The following is a 21,839-nucleotide window of genomic DNA, read 5'->3' as shown; positions in this document are numbered from 1 at the left end:
TCCACAAGAATTAATGGAAATTGGAGATGAAATTTCAGAATTTCACTTTTTTGGCAGATTTTTCATTTTAATCATTTTTTTCCGCTAACAAAGCAAGGCTTAACAGCCAAACAAAACTCAATATTTATTGCCCTGATGATTCTGAAGTTTGCAGAAGCACCCCATATGTGGTCGTAAACTTCTGTACGGGCACACGGCAGGGCACAGAAGGAAAGGAACGCCATATGGTTTTTGCAGGGCAGATTTCACTAGGATAATTTTAACGTCCCATGTCACATTTGAAGACCCCCTGATGCACCACTAGAGTAGAAACTCAAAAAAAGTGACCCCATTTTGGAAACTATAGGATAAGGTGGCAGTTTTGTTGGTACTATTTTAGGGTACAGATGATTTTTGGTTGCTCTATATTACACATTTTGTGAGGCAAGGTAACAAGAAATAGCTGTTTTGGCACTGTGTTTTTATTTTTTGTTATTTACAACAGAAGGTGACAAAAATGGCCTTTTTTTACACAGTTTTTATTTTATTTTTTTATGTTGTCTAAGTAACTGCCCACACACAAGCTCTTTTCCGCCGCCCCCTCCGCTATGTGAAATCTCACGAAGGCGCAGTACCGCGGACTGCCTGCGCGATGTAGAAGCTCCTGAGGGCAACAGCTTCAAATGTGTCACTGGGCATGCGCCGAGCCCAGTGACAAATTTAAAGCTATTGCCCTTTGGAGCTTCTACATCGCGCAGGCAGTCCGCGGTACTGCGCCTTCGTGAGATTTCACATAGTGGAGGGGGCGGCGGAAAAGAGTTTGTGTGTGGGCAGTTACTTATGCTGGAGGAGGTGTGCTTACGCTCTAAAGGAAGGGCGGGCTGGGCACTGTACGGGGGAGTTCCTGGGCTCCAGATTAGGATAACGCCCCTCTGGGCACCTTGGACACTCATTTGCATAACATAAAAAGTGGAAATAAGGTATTTTATTGTACATGTTAGTAGTAACACCTTAATATGCTCAAACCAGGTGACAGATCCCCTTTAAAGGCTATGTACACCTTTTGGAGTAATTTTTTATTATTATTATTATTTTTTTATTTTTTTTTAATGATTGCATTTAACTTATTTTTGGCAAAAAAATCATATTTTCAATTGGCCTTTATTAAAAATATTGAGCTGTTCAGTCACAAAGAGTTAACTGTTTTTCTAACTGTGTGACTGGTACTTTCACTTTCACTTTCACTTTGTGCCCGTCATCTAATTACCCTTATTTCTAAACTACTGAAAGGTCATAAACACTTATTTTTTATCAGTAAGGTAAGGATTGAACTTTAATGAGTGTTTATGATGTGAGAGAGCAGAGATAAGAAGTCTGTCTGCTCCTCAGATGACTGAAAGGACAAAAAAAATCCACAGGCAGCTAGTCGAGCTTGTCAGCTCTGTACAGAAAAAAGTATTCCATATTGTTAATAAAGACCAATTGAAAAAATGATTTTGAGCTCAAAATAAGTGTAATGCAATAATTAAAAAAAAAAAATGCCCCCAAAGGTGTACATAACCTTTAAATAACAGCCTGGTTGTCAGAGCAATGCGTTGTCGTCTCCCCATTCCCATTATGCGCCTTGTCTCTTTCCTAGATGCTCTAAAGAACTGAATCAGTGGGAGTCATTGACGGACTACGGCCAATCAAAGGGCCACATCAATCCATACCTCGTCCTTGAGTGTTCCTGGCGAGTCTCTAATTGGACGGCCATGAAAGAAGCCCTGGTCCAGGTCAGAATCCTCTCCCTTCACTTCTGCTTTTGAACATTCGTTCCCTCGTTCTTCCGTGCAGTGTTTGCACACAGTCAGCATTACAGCTCATTTCACAGAGGCAATAAACCGCTCTTTGGGGAATCTGTTTGATTTAGATCACAGCTGCGGTTTCTGGCACGTAAGGCGGGTTGCAAATAAATGTTTTTGTGTGTTTTTGATACAGCCCTGTTGCCTTAGAGGAGAATGATTAACCGTTTGCGGTCGGGGCTTGGGTTGAGTTTCTTGGGTTCATTTAGTCACACCTGCTACAGATTTCATGAGTTAGGCCTCCTGCACATAACCGTATGGCTTTCTCGCCCATATTCATTGGGGGACACAGAGACCGTGGGTATAGCTATGTCCTCTAGGAGGCGTTGACACTAGTAAAAGCTGTTAGCTCCTCCCCTGGCAGCTATACCCCCTCCAGCCTGGAGAGAGAGCTTCCGTTTTTTCTAGTGTCAATAGGAGGCGAGACCTCCCTGCTCTGCAGGGATCTCCTGAAGATTTTTTATTTTAGTTTATTTTTTTCCTTCTTTTTCAGATGGGAAAGCAGGGACGCCTCGCCTCCCTGTTCTCCCGGGGTCGAGTTGCGCCAGTGTCGGTCATCCGCACTGCTGCCTCCCCCACAGAAGACAAGGCGGATCAGGGCAGCCTCGCTCACCTGCATCTCGCCAGCCAAGGGGTCACCTAGGTCCGCCAAAGAGAAGATCCTCCTGCCATACCAGACTCCTGCCACTCCGGTGCCAGCTGCTGGAGAAGGTGACCTTATGGGCCCACTTAGGGAGGGTGAAGAGAAGAGGAGGAAGACAGGTGAGTACACGGGACTAGGTGAGTATGTTAACCCTCTCCCTCCCTCCCTATTTGGCAAGCACTGGGCCCCTCTGCTTCCCCCTTCCTCCATTATCTCTGAGCAGTATCCCTAGCCCTGGACTTTGGTCGATTCCCTCCCCTCTGTGCCGACACAGTAAGTGCCCAGCATCACCGGCACTGGCAGAGTAGCGGCACTGTTGTTCCGCTTACTCTGTGGTTGTTCATGAGGGGGGCGGCCACGGGCGCATAGGGGGTTAATGGCCCTTTCTTGGAGTCACTGTTAGGCATAGCGGGCGGCCGTGCACACAGCTGTGCTCTGTATTTGTTGGGGGCGCTTGCTACCTTGCTACAGGAGGGGAGCGGAGGAGGTTCCCGCCCCCCAGCGCCATAATCCGCCCATCCAGGGAGCGAGCGCTAATCGCGCCGCTCCAGTAAAGAACCGCCAGCACTCTGTCCGGGCGCCCTTAAATTTAGGGTCCGGCTTCTTTTCGGGCCTACCCCTTCCTTCTTCCTCCGGACCCGCGCGAGCGACCGGAGAGCGCATTCGGATGTGACGTACGGCCCGAGCGGAGCTGCATTCCGGTCGGCCGTGTCACAACTTAGGCCCCGGCTTCGCGGCCTACTAGGCCCTGCAAATTCATCCCCGGGTATGGGGGGGGGGGTTGCTTAGGTCCGGCGCGAACTCTTCTCGCATTGCTTCCCCCCCTCCCCCAGTAGCCTCAGAGCCCCGCCCCCGTTTTTTTTTTCAGGCAGTTAACCCTTCCTGGCCAGCCATCTCTTGAGGCTGGTGCAGGATAGTGCCTATCTGCAGGGCAATGAGCTTCAATGATTTAACCCCTTCCTACCTCTTGTCCCCTGAGGCTGGGCGTCCCAGTTTATTTAAAAACAAATAAAGAAAGTCCATAAAAGATTCGGGTCCTGCCCCATCAGGCCTCATCGCCGCTGGACCGCTCCGTCTGTGTCAGGCTGGGCCGTGTCCTAGTACGGACAGAGGAGGACCTCTCAGTTCCCAATCCACCCTCCAGGGTCGCTTGATTGGTATTCTCCCCCTATGTACTCCAATGGTGGACCTCCGGACCTTCCCAATCGCCCATCGGGCCGTTTGGTTGATAGGCACCACCTACGCAGTCCTATAGTGGACCTCCGGACCTTTCCAACCAACCTCCGGGGTCGCTTGGTTGATAAGCACTGCCTCGCAATCCAATGGTGGACCTTCCCAATCACCCTCTGGGCTGTTTGGTTGATAGGCACCACATGCGCAATCCAATGGACCTTCCCAATCACCCTCCGAGGTCATTGGGTGATACAGTACTACCTGCGTAATCCACTGGTGGATGTCTGGACCTTCCAAATCACCCTCCGGGGTAATTTGATGGATAAATCGCTACCTGCAAAATCCACTGATGGACCTATGGACCTTCCCAATCACCCTCCTGGGTTGTTTGGTGGATATTCTCCACCTGCTCAATCCACTAGTGGATGTCTGGGCCTTCCCAATCACCCTCCGCGGTAATTTGGTGGATGAATCACTATCTGCGAAATCCATGCGCACTACAATGATGGATCTCCGGTCTTCCCAATCTCCCTCCGGTGTAGTTTGGTTGATAAACACTGCCTGCGCTATCCGGTGAGTGATCCTCTAGAAGGTCCCATTCCACCCCCGGGTAGTTTGGTTGATAACTCCCACCGGCGAGCCTGCGACTGCCATGGCTAGACTCTGAGAGGTAAGGCTACACACAGCGGGCCAGAGCAGGATATTTCCTCCTCTGTCTCCTCCCCACCCTTCCTCCCTAGCGTCAATGGCGTCCAAGGTAGACAGCAATACTTGTCGTATGCATTACCCCCTTCGTTAGGTGGGGTATTTGCACTACTGCTGGATGCAGTACTCCCTGGGATATTACCTCCCTCCATTGGGGTCTGCCGCACTAGAACTTTTCAGTGCCGGCGGTAGGCGTTCCCCTGTTAGGTGGCGGAACTACATTCCCACTGGGGACAGTACTATGTGGATTAGCCTCTTCCATAGGTGGCGCTATGGCATTATCCCTGGTTCAGTGTTTACTGTCTGTCCTACCCCCTTACCTAGGTGGGAAATTGATGCGGGACTCTCCATATGCCTTGCCCTTTCAGTAAGAGGCGTATTCTCTCTACTTGGTTTCAGTTCCTGCTAGATGCATTTCTGCATTGCCACACTTCATGGTGGAGGGCTTGCACTACGACTGAGCGATGTGCTTGCCGTAAGCTTTTTCCCCCTTCCTTGGTGGGATATTTGCATCATTGCCCCTTCCACAAGTGGTCCACTACCGTGGGGAATGGGTGCACATCTTGGATGTTGCACTTCACCTACGCCACGGCTATAGGTGCCTTAGCTTCTTCTACAAGTGGAGCTCAGCGAGTATCGTTACACGCTGGTGCCCTTTATTTTTCCTCTATTGGTATTTCGGTGCCGCCAGTGGATACTGTGGCTGTTTTCCACGTTGTGTCCTTTTCCTTCGGTTCCGTTTTGGGGCATGAATATGACAACCCCTCTCCTCAGGGGGTTGCCCAGAGTCTCTCATTTGTCCTAGCGTTCCCCATCTCCATGGTCCTGTCACTGTTCCAATGTGTCTTCAACTATATGTAGTGCGTACACCATGGCACGTAATATTGTGATTACGTCCCAGTGAGTCGAGTGTTACACTGACTCTATTCTCCTTCCACTATTTCTGATGGAGGAAGTGGTTGCGCTGGTACTCTGGTTTAGCTTGAAGCCTTTTCTCCTCTGCTGGTGCGGATTTTACGCTGGTACTAGCGTTCGCAGTCGCTACATTGGGGCATTCCCTCAAGTAGGGGTTTTACCCTGACGCTGGCTTGGCGGTTGCTTCTGTTCAACGCCCTTCCCAGGTGGAGTGTTGAAGGTTAGCTCTCCTTCCCTGGGGCGGTATGATACCATGGCTTCTACTGGATTCCTCTACTCTGCCCCTCAGTTGGTGCTGGCTGGGCACGCGGCAGCTCCTACAGTATGGGGGTCCTGGAGTAACCATTACAGTCTCTGGCTCCTCCTGCACGGTTCCTTCGTCCGGTGATGGATTCTTCTAACGCCGAAATCCGTGCTGTACGCTGTATGGCCGCCTCCTTAGGCGGAGTATGGCACCACCACTATCATGCGGTGGCTTCTTCTGTGTACTACCAGGCTCAGATGGGGAATGGGCTTCGCCCTGCCCCTTTTTTCCTTCCGTTTGTTCCTTCTCTGGCTCAGGGTTCACGGCCACTCCGCAGATCTTGGTAGCTCACAAATCTCTCAGCTTTCCAGGCACAGCGCCTTCCATTGTATAGTGGCTGTGGTTGGTATCGCACTGAGCCCCATTCACTTCCATGGAGCTGAGCTGCGTCTAGGCCATGTGACTGTGAACCTGACATCACATGGCCTAGGAAAACCTGGAGAAGGCTGCAGGGCTACTGCGAGCGCCGCTGCCTTCTCAAACAGCTGATCGGCGGGACCCCCCGCCAACCAGATACTGATGACACATCCAGAGGATAGCTCATCAGTAAAAACCTAATGGATCGGTGGATAGTGCACATGCCGGTCAATCGCTTTATTCGCTTTTATGGCGCTGAAGGTGTGCTGTCTATGTCGGTCCCATAGAAGTGATGGGAGAGGTGGAACGATATGCACACTACTGCTCCATTCAGAAAGGGTACACTCAGGATGGTGGGAAGTCCAATGGGGTCAGGCTGTCCGCAGTTATCTTACTTATTCCCTATCCTGTGGATGATGCGACTTTGGCCCGACACATGCTGTGCGGCCAAATGCATCATAGAGATGCGATATGTGCTGTGCATCTCACTGTAATGAAAGTAAATGGGGTCACGCCGTGACCAGCTGACGTGGATTTCTTGCGATTGCTGGGTCCCGGTAAGTTCCGACCCCCTTTGCTTTCATTGCTTTGTGATGCTCCATGCAGCTTTATTGACGGCTGTGTTAAGGGGTACTTACAAATTGATGACCTATTCTCAGGATAGGTCATTAATATCTGATCAGCGGGGGTCCGACACATGGGAACCCCCACCGATCAGCTGTTTTGGGCAGCCTCCAGCACTGGAAACTGTACAGTGGACACAGCGGGAAGCAGAAGGCTACATACACCGTGTCACATATGATCGCCAGCGGTTGGGTTTTCCATTTGTCCAGACAGCTGTCCGGTGCACCCACTTTTCCTGGTAAGAATCGTTGTGCATTAGAGAAACCCATTAGGGCGTTCGTGTGTTTTTCATTTAGACCAAGACTTCTTTTAGATGATAGATATGAATAAGTTCAAGTAATTTGCATCCGTCCTCCGTTTATTCTAAGAACATACTTGCCCGTTGAATGCCACTTCTCATTATAAACCAGAGGCAGACCATGAATTCGAGACGCACCTGCCTAATGAATTCTGATTCATATACCAGACCTGTCATTCTACGTAACCTTCAGCTTGTCCTTGGTGAAACCTCAGCTCGGTGGGATACTCGCTGCGCACAATGGTTCGTCCTGACAAATGAATCGTTCACGAAGCCTCGGAGTGATGGAGAGCAGCTGGTGGTAGGCGGTGTGACAGCGCGGTCTTAAACAAATGACATGGGTCTGCGAGGTCCCTGGCTGGAAAGGCGCAGAGCCTCAGTTATCTTATATGGCGGCGGCCAGAGGGTCATATTTCCTATTAATTGACCAAACTGCCTTGTATGAGAACTCGGCGGGCAGGTTGTGACACCACGCGCAAATTAATAGAAGAACCCGATCAATCAGAGTTCGGAATGTGTATTGGTAGGGAAGCTGGGTGAGAAACCACTGAAGCACATTCTGATGTATTGCACTGGATCGATGGGGGCGAGCCGTCATGTGTTTTAGTTACTCTAGCCAGTAAGGCCTCTTTCACACTTGCGTTGTTGGGATCCGGCATGCACTTCCGTTGCCGGAGGTGCCTGCCGGATCCGGAAAAACGCAAGTGTACTGAAAGCATTTGAAGACGGAACCGTCTTCCAAATGCTTTCAGTGTTACTATGGCACCCAGGACGCTATTAAAGTCCTGGTTGCCATAGTAGGAGCGGGGAGCGGGGGAGCGGTATACTTACAGTCCGTGCGGCTCCCGGGGCGCTCCAGAATGACGTCAGAGCGCCCCATGCGCATGGATGACGTGATCACATGGATCACGAGGATCCATGCGCTTGGGGGGCGCCCTGACGTCACTCTGGGAGCGCCCGGGAGCCGCACGGACGGTAAGTACACTGCCCCCCGCTCCCCACTACACTTACCATGGCTGTCAGGACTTTAGCGTCCCGGCAGCCATGGTAACCACTCTGAAAAAGCTAAATGTCGGCTCCGGCAATGCGCCGAAACGAGTTTAGCTTAAGGCCGGATCCGGATCAATGCCTTCCAATGGGCATATTAATTCCGGATCCGGCCTTGCGGCAAGTGTTCCGGATTTTTGGCCGGAGCAAAAGCGCAGCATGCTGCAGTATTTCTCCGGCCAACAAACGTTCCGTACCGGAACTGAAGACATCCTGATGCATCCTGAAACGGATTACTCTCCATTCAGAATGCATTAGGATAATCCTGATCAGGATTCTTCCGGCATAGAGCCCCGACGACGGAACTCTATGCGGAGAACAAGAACGCAGGTGTGAAAGAGCCCTAAGCTTGACATCTTCACTTATGTTGCCCTAACGGGAACCTGTCCCTTGGTTTGGGGACGCTAAGTCACCAGCATGCCTTAATGTAGCAGTGGTATAGGATCCCAAACCTGCCCATAGCAAAACCCACCCGTCTCTGCAAAGAAATAGTGAATAAAACTTACCAAGAGAAGAGGTCCTGGACTCTTCTCCAGCAGCATTAGTTGCACTGATAAAGCTGATGGGTGTTACACCTTGCTTCAGTGTGCATGCGCTGCACATCGGGCACATGCACAGTGAATTAAGGCCTACTGTTTTTGACTTTATCGTCGCAGTGTGTGTGTGTAACCACTGCTTCTGGAAAGAGTCCTGGACTCTTCTCCTGGTAAGTTTGAGTTCATTTACTATTCGTTGCAGGGACGGTTTGGTTTGCAGTGAGCAGCTTTGGGACCTTGTACCACAGCTTCGTAACGGCATGCTGGTGGTTTAGTAGCACTCTAACCAGGTGACGGGTTCCCTTTAACGTTAAGGGCCACTGGTGAGCATGGGTGCATGATAGGATCTGCCGTCCAATGCTGCTACCATCTGTCTATGTGGTTCCACGTTCCTCATGGCTACATTTGGCCATCTCTCCATTCATTCTCCAGTGGGTGTCGCGGGCCACCTTGCCAGTGGGTATGTCCTAAGCACCTGGGATAGGAATAGCCCACAGAGAGCACACCGGTATTAACTTCCCTGTAATCCCTTTCTTTTCAACTGGTAGACGGCCGACAGGGATGAGACTTATGCTCCTAGTTTTCTAAAGCCAACACCAATGGAGGAGGGCTTCTGGTCCAGCCAGACCTCTAATCCAATGGATGCAATGAAGGAAATGGGAGGAGGGAAATGAATGATCTCCTGGGACAAACAAAGAAGAATATTGAGTATTGAATGCAATGTAAGGCAAAGGCCTGGAGGATATTAACTGAATCTGTGACCAGAATCACTCCTGCTGGTGAAGGAACTTTCTAGACTACTGGCTGCTGTGAATGCCCTAACTTATTTAAGGTGGCTCCTAAGCCAGATGCAGTCTTTTGAATCCTACCTTAAAGTGAAGTTCTTCCTGATTGCGTTGATCATTCAGTTAAGGCTAGGTACGTTGTTTAGTCAGTATTTAATCCCCAAGATGAAACTCTGAGAATTGATCATGTCTGACAGGACTACGTTGTGACGCCTCGAACGTTAACCGAAGGTGACAGCCACCGGTGACTGCAGGCGCAGACCTGGATAGAAAAATGTTTTCCGTAATGAGGCATGTACTAATTTACTAAGCCAGAACGCTAAAGCCACCTACTGTGATTCTGCTGCCGTATTCCTGTCTGTGAAACACGCTTGCTTGCCAGGCGCACTTCAGAGCTGCAGTCTCTGGATAATGTGGGATTCTGTCAGTGCTTTGTTCTGCTCTCCTGCTGATGGATCCGTTTCCTACCTGGACTTTTTGGGCTTTTAGTTTATGAACTTGGGGCCACCCCTCGCCATGAACACTGCCTCTGCTTTTCTTTTCAGGGGAGGTGTCCTCACTGGTATATCAAATAGCTTACTGATCCACCTGTGAAATACTGGTTTAGGGTGGTTTCACGCATGTGTCTTTTTAGATTGTCCAAGATATTTTTGACCGATAGCCTATCCTCTGGTAGGTCATCAGTATCTGATGGTGGGGGTTCCGGGTGTCTGATCTCCACCAATAAGCTGTTTTAGAGGGCACCGGTGCTCACAGTAGTGCAGCAGCGCTACTGCGAGCACTGGTACCTTCTCAAACAGCTGATGGGTAGGCATCCATCCTGAGTGTCCGACCCCCCGCCAATTAGAAGTCAGACCCCCTACCCATCAGATATTAATTGAATGAAAAAGTACTAATTCAAATAAAAATAAAAAATAAAAATATATATATAAATTGTAAAATAGAAAGACCTCCTTCGTGCTACCAATCCACCCAGATACGTCTATATTTCGACACAACCCCATACATTTTTTATTTTTTTGCGTAATTCCTGAAAGCTGCTCTTTTGAGTATTTAAGACCTAGAATGTTCTTACAACATAGTTGCTTTAGGCTACTTTCACACTTTCGGAGCGGATCCGTCTGGTGTCTGCACAGACAGATCCGCTCCTATAATGCAAATGATGGGATCCGTTCAGAACGGATCCGTCTGCATTATCTTTCAGAAAAAAATCTAAGTGTGAAAGTTAGTCAGACGGATCCGTCCAGACTTTGCATTGAAAGTCAATGGGGGACGGATCCGTTTGAAATTGCACCATATTGTGTCAACTTCAAACGGATACGTCCCCATTGACTTACATTGTACGTCTGGACGGATCCGTTTGTCTCCGCACGGCCAGGCGGACACCCGAACGCTGCAAGCTGCGTTCGGGTGTCCGCCTGCTGAGCGGAACGGAGGTCAAACGGTGCCAGACTGATGCATTCTGAGCGGATGCGGATCCACTCAGAATGCATTGGGGCTCTACGGATCCGTTCGGGGCCGCTTGTGAGAGCCTTCAAGCGGAACTCACAAGCGGAACCCCGAACGCAAGTGTGAAAGTAGCCTTAAAGGGTTGTTACACAATGTACATTTATCACCTAATCACAGGATATGTGATCTGTCTGATTACTGGGGCTCCCACCCACACCCAGACCCCGCGATCCTCCTCAATGCTTAGAATAGAGTAGCGGGGTGCACGATGGATCACCGCTCCATTCAAACTCCTTACTCTGCTCATACAGTGAAGAGGAATAGGGTGGGGTCCCTGCAATGAATCCCCCTGATATTTATCACCTATACTGTGGATAAGTGATAAATACCCATTGGAAGGCATCCCCTTTAATGCTCCTGTGACAACTTACTGGCGACACTGGGTAATTAATGGCCTTTCTTTTGCTTTTCACATTTTGCAACTCTTTGGGAAGACAAATGGCTGCTTTATCCGGTCTGCAGTCCCTGAAGTCCCCGGCCGCTCACCACGTTATAAAGACATCAATCCCTCGGTTCTCCGCTGCAGTCGTTTGACTTTGGTTGTTTTTGTGCAGCGCTCTTCAGTTGCTTAGAGGACGTCATTCTCATCCCCACGGGGCAGATGTTGGCAGGCATTTTTTATTTTATTTTTTTCCAGTTCACCTTATACCACTAAGCACGGCTATGGTCTTACAAGTAGGGACCGACATTTAAATAATTCATTCTCTGTAACCCCGTGCCCCGCGCCGTCTCTGCTCCCCTCGCGTTTGATCCTTAGCAATGTCACAGCTTCCTGAAATAGATTGCATTAAAGAAGCGAGGTTCGGCCTGTTTACCTGATTCTGAGTAAACCGTGAGAAATGGAAACGCTTGTTAATATTTTATTAGGTCCTGTTCCGTCGGCACAGATTTGTTAGGAGAGGTTAAATCCTGTCACTAGCACACATCGTAAGGTATTATTGTCTGCAGCTTAGATCTTCCCATACTTATATTTCTGGTGGCCCCTAGTTGGGGTATACAATGGAATACTTTGTTCTGCAGTAGTTAATACAGTTCTTCTAGCTACCACTAGATGGGAGCCCAGTGGGAAAAGATTTCGTTTCAGTTAGATCAATGGAGCCTGTATAATCTGTTTAAAGGAGCACCCTCTAGTGGTGGCTGCAGGTAAAGAGAATTTTAACATTTCTCTCACTGGAAACAAAGGCAATAAACTTCCCTATCCACCCCTTACCACGGGCCCCGCATGGTCTGGCTCTGGGTAGGTAGGCCACTAAGGATCAATGGCTGTGTGCTTTATGTATCTCATTTTCAGTGTAGAAACCTTATTACACAGAAAGCATTATAGTAATGGGATTTCTCCAGTTTAGGTTCTGAAGAGGGCCCCGGGCAGGATATTTGGTTCTGATAGTCTTTTTGGGAATAGGTTATCAATATTGGATCTGTGAGGATATGACTCCTGCCGTTCCCACCAGTTAGCTGACTGATGAGGCGGCCGCACCACTCCAATGACGTTGCTCCCTTTTAACATGGCCTGGTATGGCAGCTCAGTCCCCTTCCTTGAATGGGATTGAGCTGTAGGAAACTGCAGTACCAGGCACGGCCACTACAAAATGTACGGCGCTTGGGTTGGTAAATGGTGAAGGCATGTGGCGCTTGCAGGAGCACCATCATCAACTATCGATGTGGTGCCAGGATGTGGACCTTCTACTGGTCAGATGTTGATGATTTATGCTCGGATAAGATATCAATATCCAGGACCTTGGAGACTCCTTGAATTGACCAAAGACACATGAATAACTCCTCTTGTCCATTGAGATCTTTTTGCTACCATGTCTTCAACATTTTAGCTTGTGTCTGGTCGTGTGTAGAGGCTACAGGTAGAATCCTTTTAGGTGTCACAAAGTACATGAAGCTCTTGGTTGAGGTTACATTGAATGTCACCCATGTCTTTCTGATTTGACAGTTTTTTTGACTCTTTTTTTTTTTTTCTAGGTGGAGCTGAGTTGTCCAAAGGAGATGGCATGGAAGGTGAACATGTATCGCGGCTACTTGGCTATTTGCCACCCAGAAGAGCAGCAGCTGAACTTCATAGAAAGACTCGTGGAGATTGGCCAGCAGTCTGGCAATCCGGGAATGGAGGAGGCTTCCATATGTGGTGTCTCATGTTCACACACCTTATTACAGGTAATAATCCAGCGCCAGAATATTGCGCATGGATTAACCATTAACATGGTGGTTAGGATGTCGATACTATCAAGATCAATAAGTGACAGGTCTCCTATTAAAGTAAGTTCTGCCTAGAAACGGCGGCTGGTTGTCACACATGAATTAGCAGGATATCTTACTTCAAATCCTGGACGGAAACTATTGGCTTTTTTACGCAAATCAGTGTCTGTTTTTTTTTTCTTCCACATGCGAAAACCGTTGTCTGAATATTCCCTTAGAGCTGGTTGTCAGAAAGTTCTAAAATAATAGGTATGGTGGTGCGTTTGCTTCTTAGCTCCCTCTGTGGTGGCTGTCATATAAAGAAAAAAAAGTGCCTGTCTGATCGGCAGGGGTCCAACTGCTGAGGCCACCAGCCAATCATGAGAATAGGGCCCCCGTGTTCCCCTTTTGAATGGAGGCAGCGGTGACACGTGCACTGCCACTGCCAGAAGTAGGTTGTCCCATGACGAATAAGTATTCTCTATCCACAACATAGAAGATTAATGTCTGGTCTCCGGGGGTCCAACCGCTTAGGCACTGTCCTGACCAATCAGACACTTTAGGCCCTGTTCTGTGTGAAAGGTGCTAAGTCTTTGTCATGGAATCTCCAGCAGTTCCGTAGAGTTTAATGGCGCAGCAGCATGTGCCGCTACTTTCAAAACGGGGAGGCGGGGAAGGCCTCCGTTCTTGTGATTGGCTGGGGGCCCCGTCCTTCTGACCCCGCTGATCAGACACTTTTTTTCCCCCAATCCGTTGACAGGTCTTTTTCATGAAAAACCCTTTTAAAAGAGTTTTCTGAGATTTTTTTTATCCAGAGGAGAGGTCATCAGTTATCAGTGGGAATCCAAAACCCGGGGCCCCCCCGTCGATCAGCTGCAGCGATGCTCACAGCTCACCAATCACAGCGCCGTACATTGTATAGTGGCCGTGCTTGGTATTGCATTTAGACCCATTCAATTGAAGCTGCTCCTAAGCCGCGTGATCAATGAACTTGGTGTCACTGGCCTAGGAAAAGTAGAGAGAAGGCGGCAGTGCTCACAGGAGCGCCGCTGCCTCTCAAACAGCCAACCGGTGGAGTCCCGGGTGTCAGACCCCCACCGTTCAGATACTGATGATCTATCAAGAGGGTAGATCGTTAGTAAAGAAAATAATAATAATCTTGGGAAAACCTCTTTATAGGACCTGTAACCTCTCCTACTTGCAACCCCCTTGTAACAATTCTGGAGCGTCTATTCTTATGACTTTATGTTGTGCCATTCCTTTATTATTCCTGCTAGAAGCTTAGGAATGAATTACTAGCAGTTTGCCATCCTGTCCAGCAGGGTGTTACCAGTTAGTAGTGTCTGACACTGTCAGACTGTGCAAGGGCACACCCAGCCGGACCTTCATTGCAAACTGCTAGTAATTCATTCAGAACTTCTAGCAGGAATAATAAAGGACTGGCAGCACATCACAAGAATAGAGGCTCCAGAATCGGTATTACATGGGGGATGGAAGTAGTTACTGAAACAGACATGTCAGGAGAGGAGACGGCTCCTCTTTCCGTATCTGACGGTCCAATTAGTGTCTATATTGAGCGGTGCACTATTTGAGCTGCTCCCCTGCATATATACCCGCGACTCTTCACACACAAGGATTAAAGACATTGAATGACAAAAGTACAAACTGAGCCGTGAGTTTGCAGCTGCGGTAATTACTTTTTTTTTTTAATATCAGATAGCGTGTGATTAAATACCTGCAAGAAAATTAAATTTACATGATGAATGGCGGAAGAAAGGAGGTTAAGGTATTGTGCGAGCTGATACGGCGATAATTGTGAAAAATATTACTTTGCTTAATTTATTTTGTTTCAGGAGATTTGACTTTGTAAATGTGAGCCGAGTCCTCGGGCATTTATCTTATTTAGTTGATTAGCAGCAAATACAACCGTTATCTTCCTCTTGTCTCTCGGACGCTCGGAGAGGTTTATTTAATGGCTATGCTAATGGGATGTGCAGGAGAGTGTCCCCCCCAAATCTTCCTCCTATCCTCTTTCGCAGTGGAAGCTCTTTTAGTCTTGCGCTCGCTTAAGGTTTCATGTGATTTCAATTAAAAGTTTTCGCGTTTTTACAAGGGCCCTCTGCGTCTTTCTCCTGGTAGATTGACATTAAACGGGTTGTCCGAGATTTAAACGAAAAAGGATTTTTTTTTCTTCCTTTTTCACCTTTACTTAAATGGGAACAAGCTGCAATACCAGAGGCAACTCTGGCAAAAGAGGGGCGCTGTTTCTTAGGAAAAAAGTAAACTTGCCCTTAACGTGTATTTTTGTATAACTGTACCTATTACAGAAGTTGTAATTGTAGTAAACATAAAAATTGCACAAAACATAAAATTTCGTCACCTCGATATGGATAGGTCAACAATATCTGATCGTAAGGATCCGACACCCCCGTCTATTAGCTGTTTGAAGAGGCTGCGGCGCTCTGTTTACCACTACAGTCTCTTCCTAGGCCAGTGATGTCACCTTCATCGGTCACATGACCTATTTGCAGCTCAGTCCTATTTAGGCTACATGCACACAAACGTTTGTTTCCGTGCCCGTTCCGTTTTTTTTTTTGCAGATAGGATGCAGACCCATTCATTTCAATGGGTCCGCAAAAAATGCGGACAGCACACCTTGTGCTGTCCGCATCAGTATGTCCGCTCTGTAGCCCCGCAAAAAAATAGAACATGTCCTATTCTTGTCCGTTTTTGGCATTATTAAAATGGATCCGCAAAAAAAAAAAAAAAAAACCTATAGCATACGGATGTTATCTGTTTTTATTTGCGGACCGCAAAACACATACAGTCGTGTGCATGTAGCCTTCAAGGGGTTGTCCAAGTTATATTTATTGAAATGAATGGGATGGCTAGGTGTAATTACACCTGCTCACCACTGCAGATGCAACGGCGTGAAGGTTAACCGTGAAGAGGAGGCAGCGTGCCTCCTCTTCAAACAGCTGATCTTCGGGGGTGCCGGGTGTCGGACCCCCGCCCATCTGATATTGATGACCTATCCTGAGGACAGGTCATCAATAAATATAACTTGGACAACCCCTTTAAGCAAATGGGTCTGGGCTGCAATACCAAGCACAGCCACTATACGATCTATGGCGCTGTGATTGGTAAGCTTTGAGAAGGCTGCCGTCCCATTGAAAACTTAAGAGGTGGATTTGATATATGAAACTCGTGTTGTGTGGCCCCAAGACAAAAAAAATAGGTCTACAAAAACTGCTAGCAATACATTGTTTCTTGAAGAGGATCAAGAACTGTCCATATTGTCTCCATTTTCAACATCTGTCTGCAGTGGAGACCTGGTAATCACCCCAGTTTCCCAGCAGTTGGTTCCTAGCAGAAAGTGGACACCTGTTCTCTACCCGATATCTAGATTTTTAAATCAGCGTTTGATAGAATTTTGCTCTTGATTCAACCCCTGGTGGCAGCTTTCATTCCTGCCCCGTGTTTTAAGATCAGTCTCACTTGTGTCTTTCAGGCAGCACAGCAGATCATTGAACTTCAGGAGGCCGCTCAGATTAACGCAGGCCTGCAGCCCACCAATTTAGGAAGAAGCAACAGCCTCCACGATATGAAAACCGTAGTGAAAACCTGGAGGAACAGACTGCCCATCGTGTCCGACGACCTGTCTCACTGGAGCAGTATCTTCATGTGGAGGCAGCACCATTACCAAGGTGGGTACGGTGGGCAGTGGACCCCGTCATATTGAGATACATCGGTTGGTTTTAGTTCAGCACCCTCAGCCATTGCTTTAGATTAGGCCTAATTTACATGACCATATTCCGGAGCTGCGTCTGATCTGCATTTTTTTTTTTTTTTTTTGCGGATCGCACGTGGACCCATAAATTTCTGCTGGGCAGCAAAAATTCTGACAGCACATGGATGTCATTCATGTGCTGTGGACATCCGTGCGGCTGTTCCACAAGTGATAGAACATGTCCTATTCTGGTCCATTTTGTGGACAAGAATAGGTATTTTTATAAAACGGACCGAGCAAAGTGCGGGATGCACATGGCTAGTATTCGTGGATCTGCAAAAACGGCAACGGCCATGTTCATGAGGCCCTATATGAAGTCCTTCTGTGTCGCAATTCCCTTATCTTGTGCTGTAGTAACTTAGGATCACTTCTCGTCATCTCGATAGCTATAGTGAACGCCTATGACAACAGCACTCAGCACGACCCAAGCTCCAACAATGCATGCTGGGGGTACACGCCTCAGCTTCTGCAATCATCCAGTATGGCAGATCGCCAGAAAGCAAGGACTGGTGAACGTGGCACTGGATATCCTGAGCCGCATCCACACCATCCCCACTGTGCCCATCGTGGACTGCTTCCAGAAGATCCGCCAGCAGGTCAAGTGCTACCTTCAGCTAGCTGGAGTCATGGGAAGAATGAATGCATGCAGGTAAGACTATGCTCAAATGAGTTATAAATACCTTGCACTCAATATAAAATTGTAAAAAAAAATACAGCAGATCTATAGTTGATCTTTTGAGTTGAGGGGATTGATCCACTGCAAATGGTTAACAAAGTATGTACTGATCCTTAGAACATGATGCCGTCTTCCGAGTGGTCTTCATTTTCTTGGAACCAAATGTAGACGCATGAATGCACAAAGACAATCTTCCATTGAAAGAAAATGGAAACCTGCGAACGCCTAAGCATGTGGATGCCCATACTTCAGTGTAGGGTTGTCTTCTGTGTTTTGCAATAATCCAGGTAGGGACAAGAGCTGAAACTGGTATTTCAGTGAAATTAAAAAAAAAAGTTTGTTATGGCTGCAAATGAAAAAAATAACCAAGGTTATACTCACAGATTCCCCGCCATTGCCCTTCCTGCAATACCTAGGTGCCTGCTGCGCCTCCGCTTCCTTTTCCTAGGTGCCTGCTGCGCTCCGCTTCCTTTTCCTAGGTGCCTGCTGCGCTCCGCTTCCTTTTCCTAGGTGCCTGCTGCGCTCCGCTTCCTTTTCCTAGGTGCCTGCTGCGCTCCGCTTCCTTCTCCTAGGTCCTGCTGCGCTCCGCTTCCTTCTCCTAGGTGCCTGCTGCGCTCCGCTTCCTTCTCCTAGGTGCCTGCTGCGCTCCTCTTCCTTCTCCTAGGTGCCTGCTGCGCTCCTCTTCCTTCTCCTAGGTGCCTGCTGCGCTCCTCTTCCTTCTCCTAGGTGCCTGCTGCGCTCCTCTTCCTTCTCCTAGGTGCCTGCTGCGCTCCTCTTCCTTTTCCTAGGTGCCTGCTGCGCTCCTCTTGCTTTTCCTAGGTGCCTGCTGCGCTCCTCTTCCTCCTCCTAGGTGCCTGCTGCGCTCCTCTTCCTCCTCCTAGGTGCCTGCTGCGCTCCACTTCCTCCTCCTAGCTCCCTGCTGGGCTCAACTTCCTCCTCCTAGCTCCCTGCTGCGCTCCACTTCCTTCTCCTGTGTCAACACAGCAGGAAATGTCTGTGAGTGCCATTCAGTCAGTCACCGGCAGCAGCCATGACTCCCCCTCATCCTGAACTGGCATATCTTGTTTGTCAAGAGGGACCAGTGGTGGCCCAGTAAGTGTACGGGAGTGGCAAAGGATTGGTCAGACGAGTACATTTTTCTTTGGAAAAAATGTATATATGTATTGGCCAGGCAACCTCTTTAATAACATTGGCAGCTGCCTTGCCTTTTCACCTTTGCCCGTTTTCTTGCTCGGCGGTGATCGCCGCAGTCAGCCATGTTATTGCAGGGAGCAGGTAAACAGCCGCTTTATTATCTCTTATACACCCGTAAATCATTGAATACATAAAATGATCTTGAACCCGTCTGTGCCTGATCATCCCTGAAAGACAAAAGCAAGTAACACAGCGGTGCATCTTTGATATCCGGCCATTATGAGATTAGTTTAAGTGGATAAACCGCTGTAGAGTTTAGCAGATCCAGAGCCAGACAGTCGCCCGGGTCAGATGACGAAGCCAGAAGAACCAATAGGGGACATTGCGTAAAAACCCAATTACCAGAGCCTGAAGCGTTAATTGGACGAGCCTGGTTTAACCTTGTACAAGGACCCATTAGCTGCCGCGTTCTCTCTGTAGGACGCTGTCCCATTTCATGGTAATGTTTCCAGGGAGCTTTAGGTTTAGGTTGTGCTTGGCTGAAATGCGGCATCCTCTAAATGTTTGTTTTATGGCAGCAGACGTCTGATCAGTCTTCGCACTCAGGAATTCATGGCGGGGTGTCCACATACCTCCACATGGAAAGCCTCAAATTTCTTATTATGATTTTTAATCTCCAAAGAAACAGAAATCCAGCTTCCAGTACAAAAAAGTGTCAGCTTTTATTGGAAAGAGTGCATTAAAAACCAAACAGGGTATTCATATCTATCATGAAATGCGTGAACCCTGTGGGATGTCTCCTACTCTGGGTCCCTCACCAGCCGCCTCCTGGCGCTACTTCTTAGATTGACTGTGGAATCTAAGGGGTTAAATAAGCCAAGGCAGGTACAGACACTGCATCGTCCTGGAACGCCCTGCTGGAAAATGGCACCTTCTACGAGGATGGGCCTCAATAGCGCTTTGACGGGTAGTGGTTAAAGTTGAGATCTTACGTGTCAAGATCACAGTGGCAGGGTCACTCAGAAGACGTGTCCTCAGCCTTCTGTCCCACTACTTTTGACAAGAGGGATGATAACACATGTTTAAGTCCCTTCTTTTGAGATCATTATGTTTTGAAGCAATAGGAGGGATTTTTGCGGTGCAGAAGCTGATTGGCTTGATGGCCTTGGGCGAGGCGTCTCTTGGTTGCATTCTGGAACCGTTCATCGATCTTGTTTTTCCTTCCTCTAGGGTTTGGAGGTGATTGAATCCACCAACCTGAAATACTTCACCAAGGAGATGACAGCTGAGTTCTATGCTCTCAAGGGAATGTTCCTCGCTCAAATTAACAAGTAAGTGGTGTACATCATGTGCACCGGTAATGACCATGCAGGCATTAATAAAATGTGCAGGATTAGACCAACAGGAGTAAAAACCTTGGAGCATCCCACCTTATTTTCCAGTATTCGTGGTAAGGGATGGGTTGGAATTCCTCGGCCTGTTGGAACATTGAGATAATATTGCTTAGATTCCACTCTTACCCAGTGAAGCAAAGCATTCTTGCCTGTTCCCTGATGTCCGTTTCAGCCTCAGTGGTGATGTATCCCCAAGCCTGAGGCTGCACTACTGAGAGAGATCTCCCTTCTCTGTTCTGACAGATGCAATCTTCTTATGAAGACCCAATGTGGCTCCAGATCACCATCTATGTATGAAAATTGATGGGGCACGTCATCGGAACCTCTCAGTGGGGCAGCCTTGGGCTTTCAGTCTGTTAATTTAAAGGGGTTGTCTCATCACAGACAATGGGGGTATATCGCCAGCAGTGGGACTTGCACCTATATCCAGAATGGAGACCCAAAAGTGTTGGGAGGGCGCACTGTGCATGGGCAGCTGCCCTCCATTCTTTTTTTCTGGGGCCGCCGAATATAGCCGGGCCCATAGAAGTGAATGGGAGTGGTGGCCGGTCATGCATGGTGCGCTCACATTCACTTCTTTTGGGAGAGAGTTTGGTGGTGGCCGGACCGGAGTCCTCTAGCCTCCACCTTGGAGGAGGGACCCCCGCCTATAAGACAACGGGGGCATATCCTAGCGATATGCTCCCATTGTCTGTGATGATGCAACCCCTTTAAGTGATGCCATCTCCGCGCAGAAGATTTTGAAGGGAGCATGCCACCAGGTTTTACCCATTCTGTACAGTTGATCTGTGTGGATGACGATGCATATGTCATCCACAGTCTGCTCAGTGTTTCGCTTGTACATTGTTGCATAGAATCGGCACGTGTGCAGTGTGCGCGCCCTGTTCTGCGCTTGTGCCGGTCCCAATGTAACTTCCGGGTCATCAGCTTAAAAGTCATTTGGCTGCAGCAAGAAAAGCAGTTATATTGAGACCAGTCGTTCTTAGGAAAAAATGTATTCTCTGTCCAGAACAGGGCAAACGCACTGCACATGCGCCATTTTCTTTGCTGTACTGCGCAAGCGCCATACTGAGCAACCTGTGGATGGCGTTTACAGCGCCATACACGTTAATCAAAGCAAGAGGCATCAGTGTTTTTTTTTTGTTTTTTGTTTTTTTCATAGAAGTGCTTTCAAGGCATACCATTTCTAAAGGTTCCCTTTAAGACATTTTGCGCGCTAATGTTTTTTTCTGGTAGGCCAGCTTTAAGTATAAGGGGGGGGGGGGGGGGGGGTAACTTGAGTAATCTCTATCGTCTTGAGAGCAGACGCCCATACAGTCATGTGGCACAGCAGGGCTTATAACGGCGCAGCGCCGCAGATTGCGGAGCGAGCGTCCACGTACCGGTCCTCTGTAGAGGTCAGCCGTGGACACACATCTTTCTCTGCCTCCTGGTATGTGAACAAGGTGATAGCGCAAGTATGAAGAAAGTCATCAGAGGTGTCAGTGTGATAGATCACCCGGGGCGAGGAGAAAGAAAAGGAAGTCCTTGTGACAAATCTGGTTAGAGAGGGAAAGTGTTGATAAAGTGAGTCATTTATCAGCGCGCTCCCTCAGTAATGGCGTTCCTGGGCGCGCAGTCCGCCAGACTGGTAGATACGCCTGTGTGGGCTTTTTTTTTTTTTTTTTTCCTCTCCTCTTAACTTCCCCCTCTCACTAAAGCAAGGGACAAAATTGGTTCTGCTATATTAGGGCTAATTAGCTTTTTAATAGACTCGCTGTCAGTTGGAGTTATTGGCTTATGCATCATGCTTTCTTAAGTTTTCGGAGCAGTGTAGGGGGAGGGGTAATACCTTTGTGTCCCGTAATCCTCTGCTTGCACCATCACTTACACAATGGAAGCCATTAGAGTAGCAGAAGTTTTGCAATGTTGGGTGTTTTTTTTTTTTTTTTGTGGATTGGCA

At 48.2% G+C, this 21,839-nt stretch overlaps 1 protein-coding gene across 1 annotated transcript in view; it reads left to right on the top strand.

The window, feature by feature from the left end:
* The window catches only part of LOC121008926 (transformation/transcription domain associated protein), a 142,731-nt gene that overhangs the window by 90,360 nt on the left and 30,532 nt on the right, over nt 1-21,839 (top strand). Inside the window, 9 exon segments of the mRNA XM_040441697.1 lie at nt 1,619-1,754; nt 12,691-12,804; nt 12,806-12,882; nt 16,396-16,610; nt 17,080-17,130; nt 17,133-17,177; nt 17,180-17,317; nt 17,320-17,342; nt 19,734-19,834. Coding sequence (XP_040297631.1) covers nt 1,619-1,754; nt 12,691-12,804; nt 12,806-12,882; nt 16,396-16,610; nt 17,080-17,130; nt 17,133-17,177; nt 17,180-17,317; nt 17,320-17,342; nt 19,734-19,834 — 900 coding nt within the window.

Source organism: Bufo bufo, chromosome 7 (genome assembly GCF_905171765.1).
Source record: "Bufo bufo chromosome 7, aBufBuf1.1, whole genome shotgun sequence".
Taxonomy (NCBI): domain Eukaryota; kingdom Metazoa; phylum Chordata; class Amphibia; order Anura; family Bufonidae; genus Bufo; species Bufo bufo.
The sequence above is the reverse complement of the archived record's forward strand: the minus strand, read 5'-3'. Positions and strand labels throughout refer to the sequence as shown.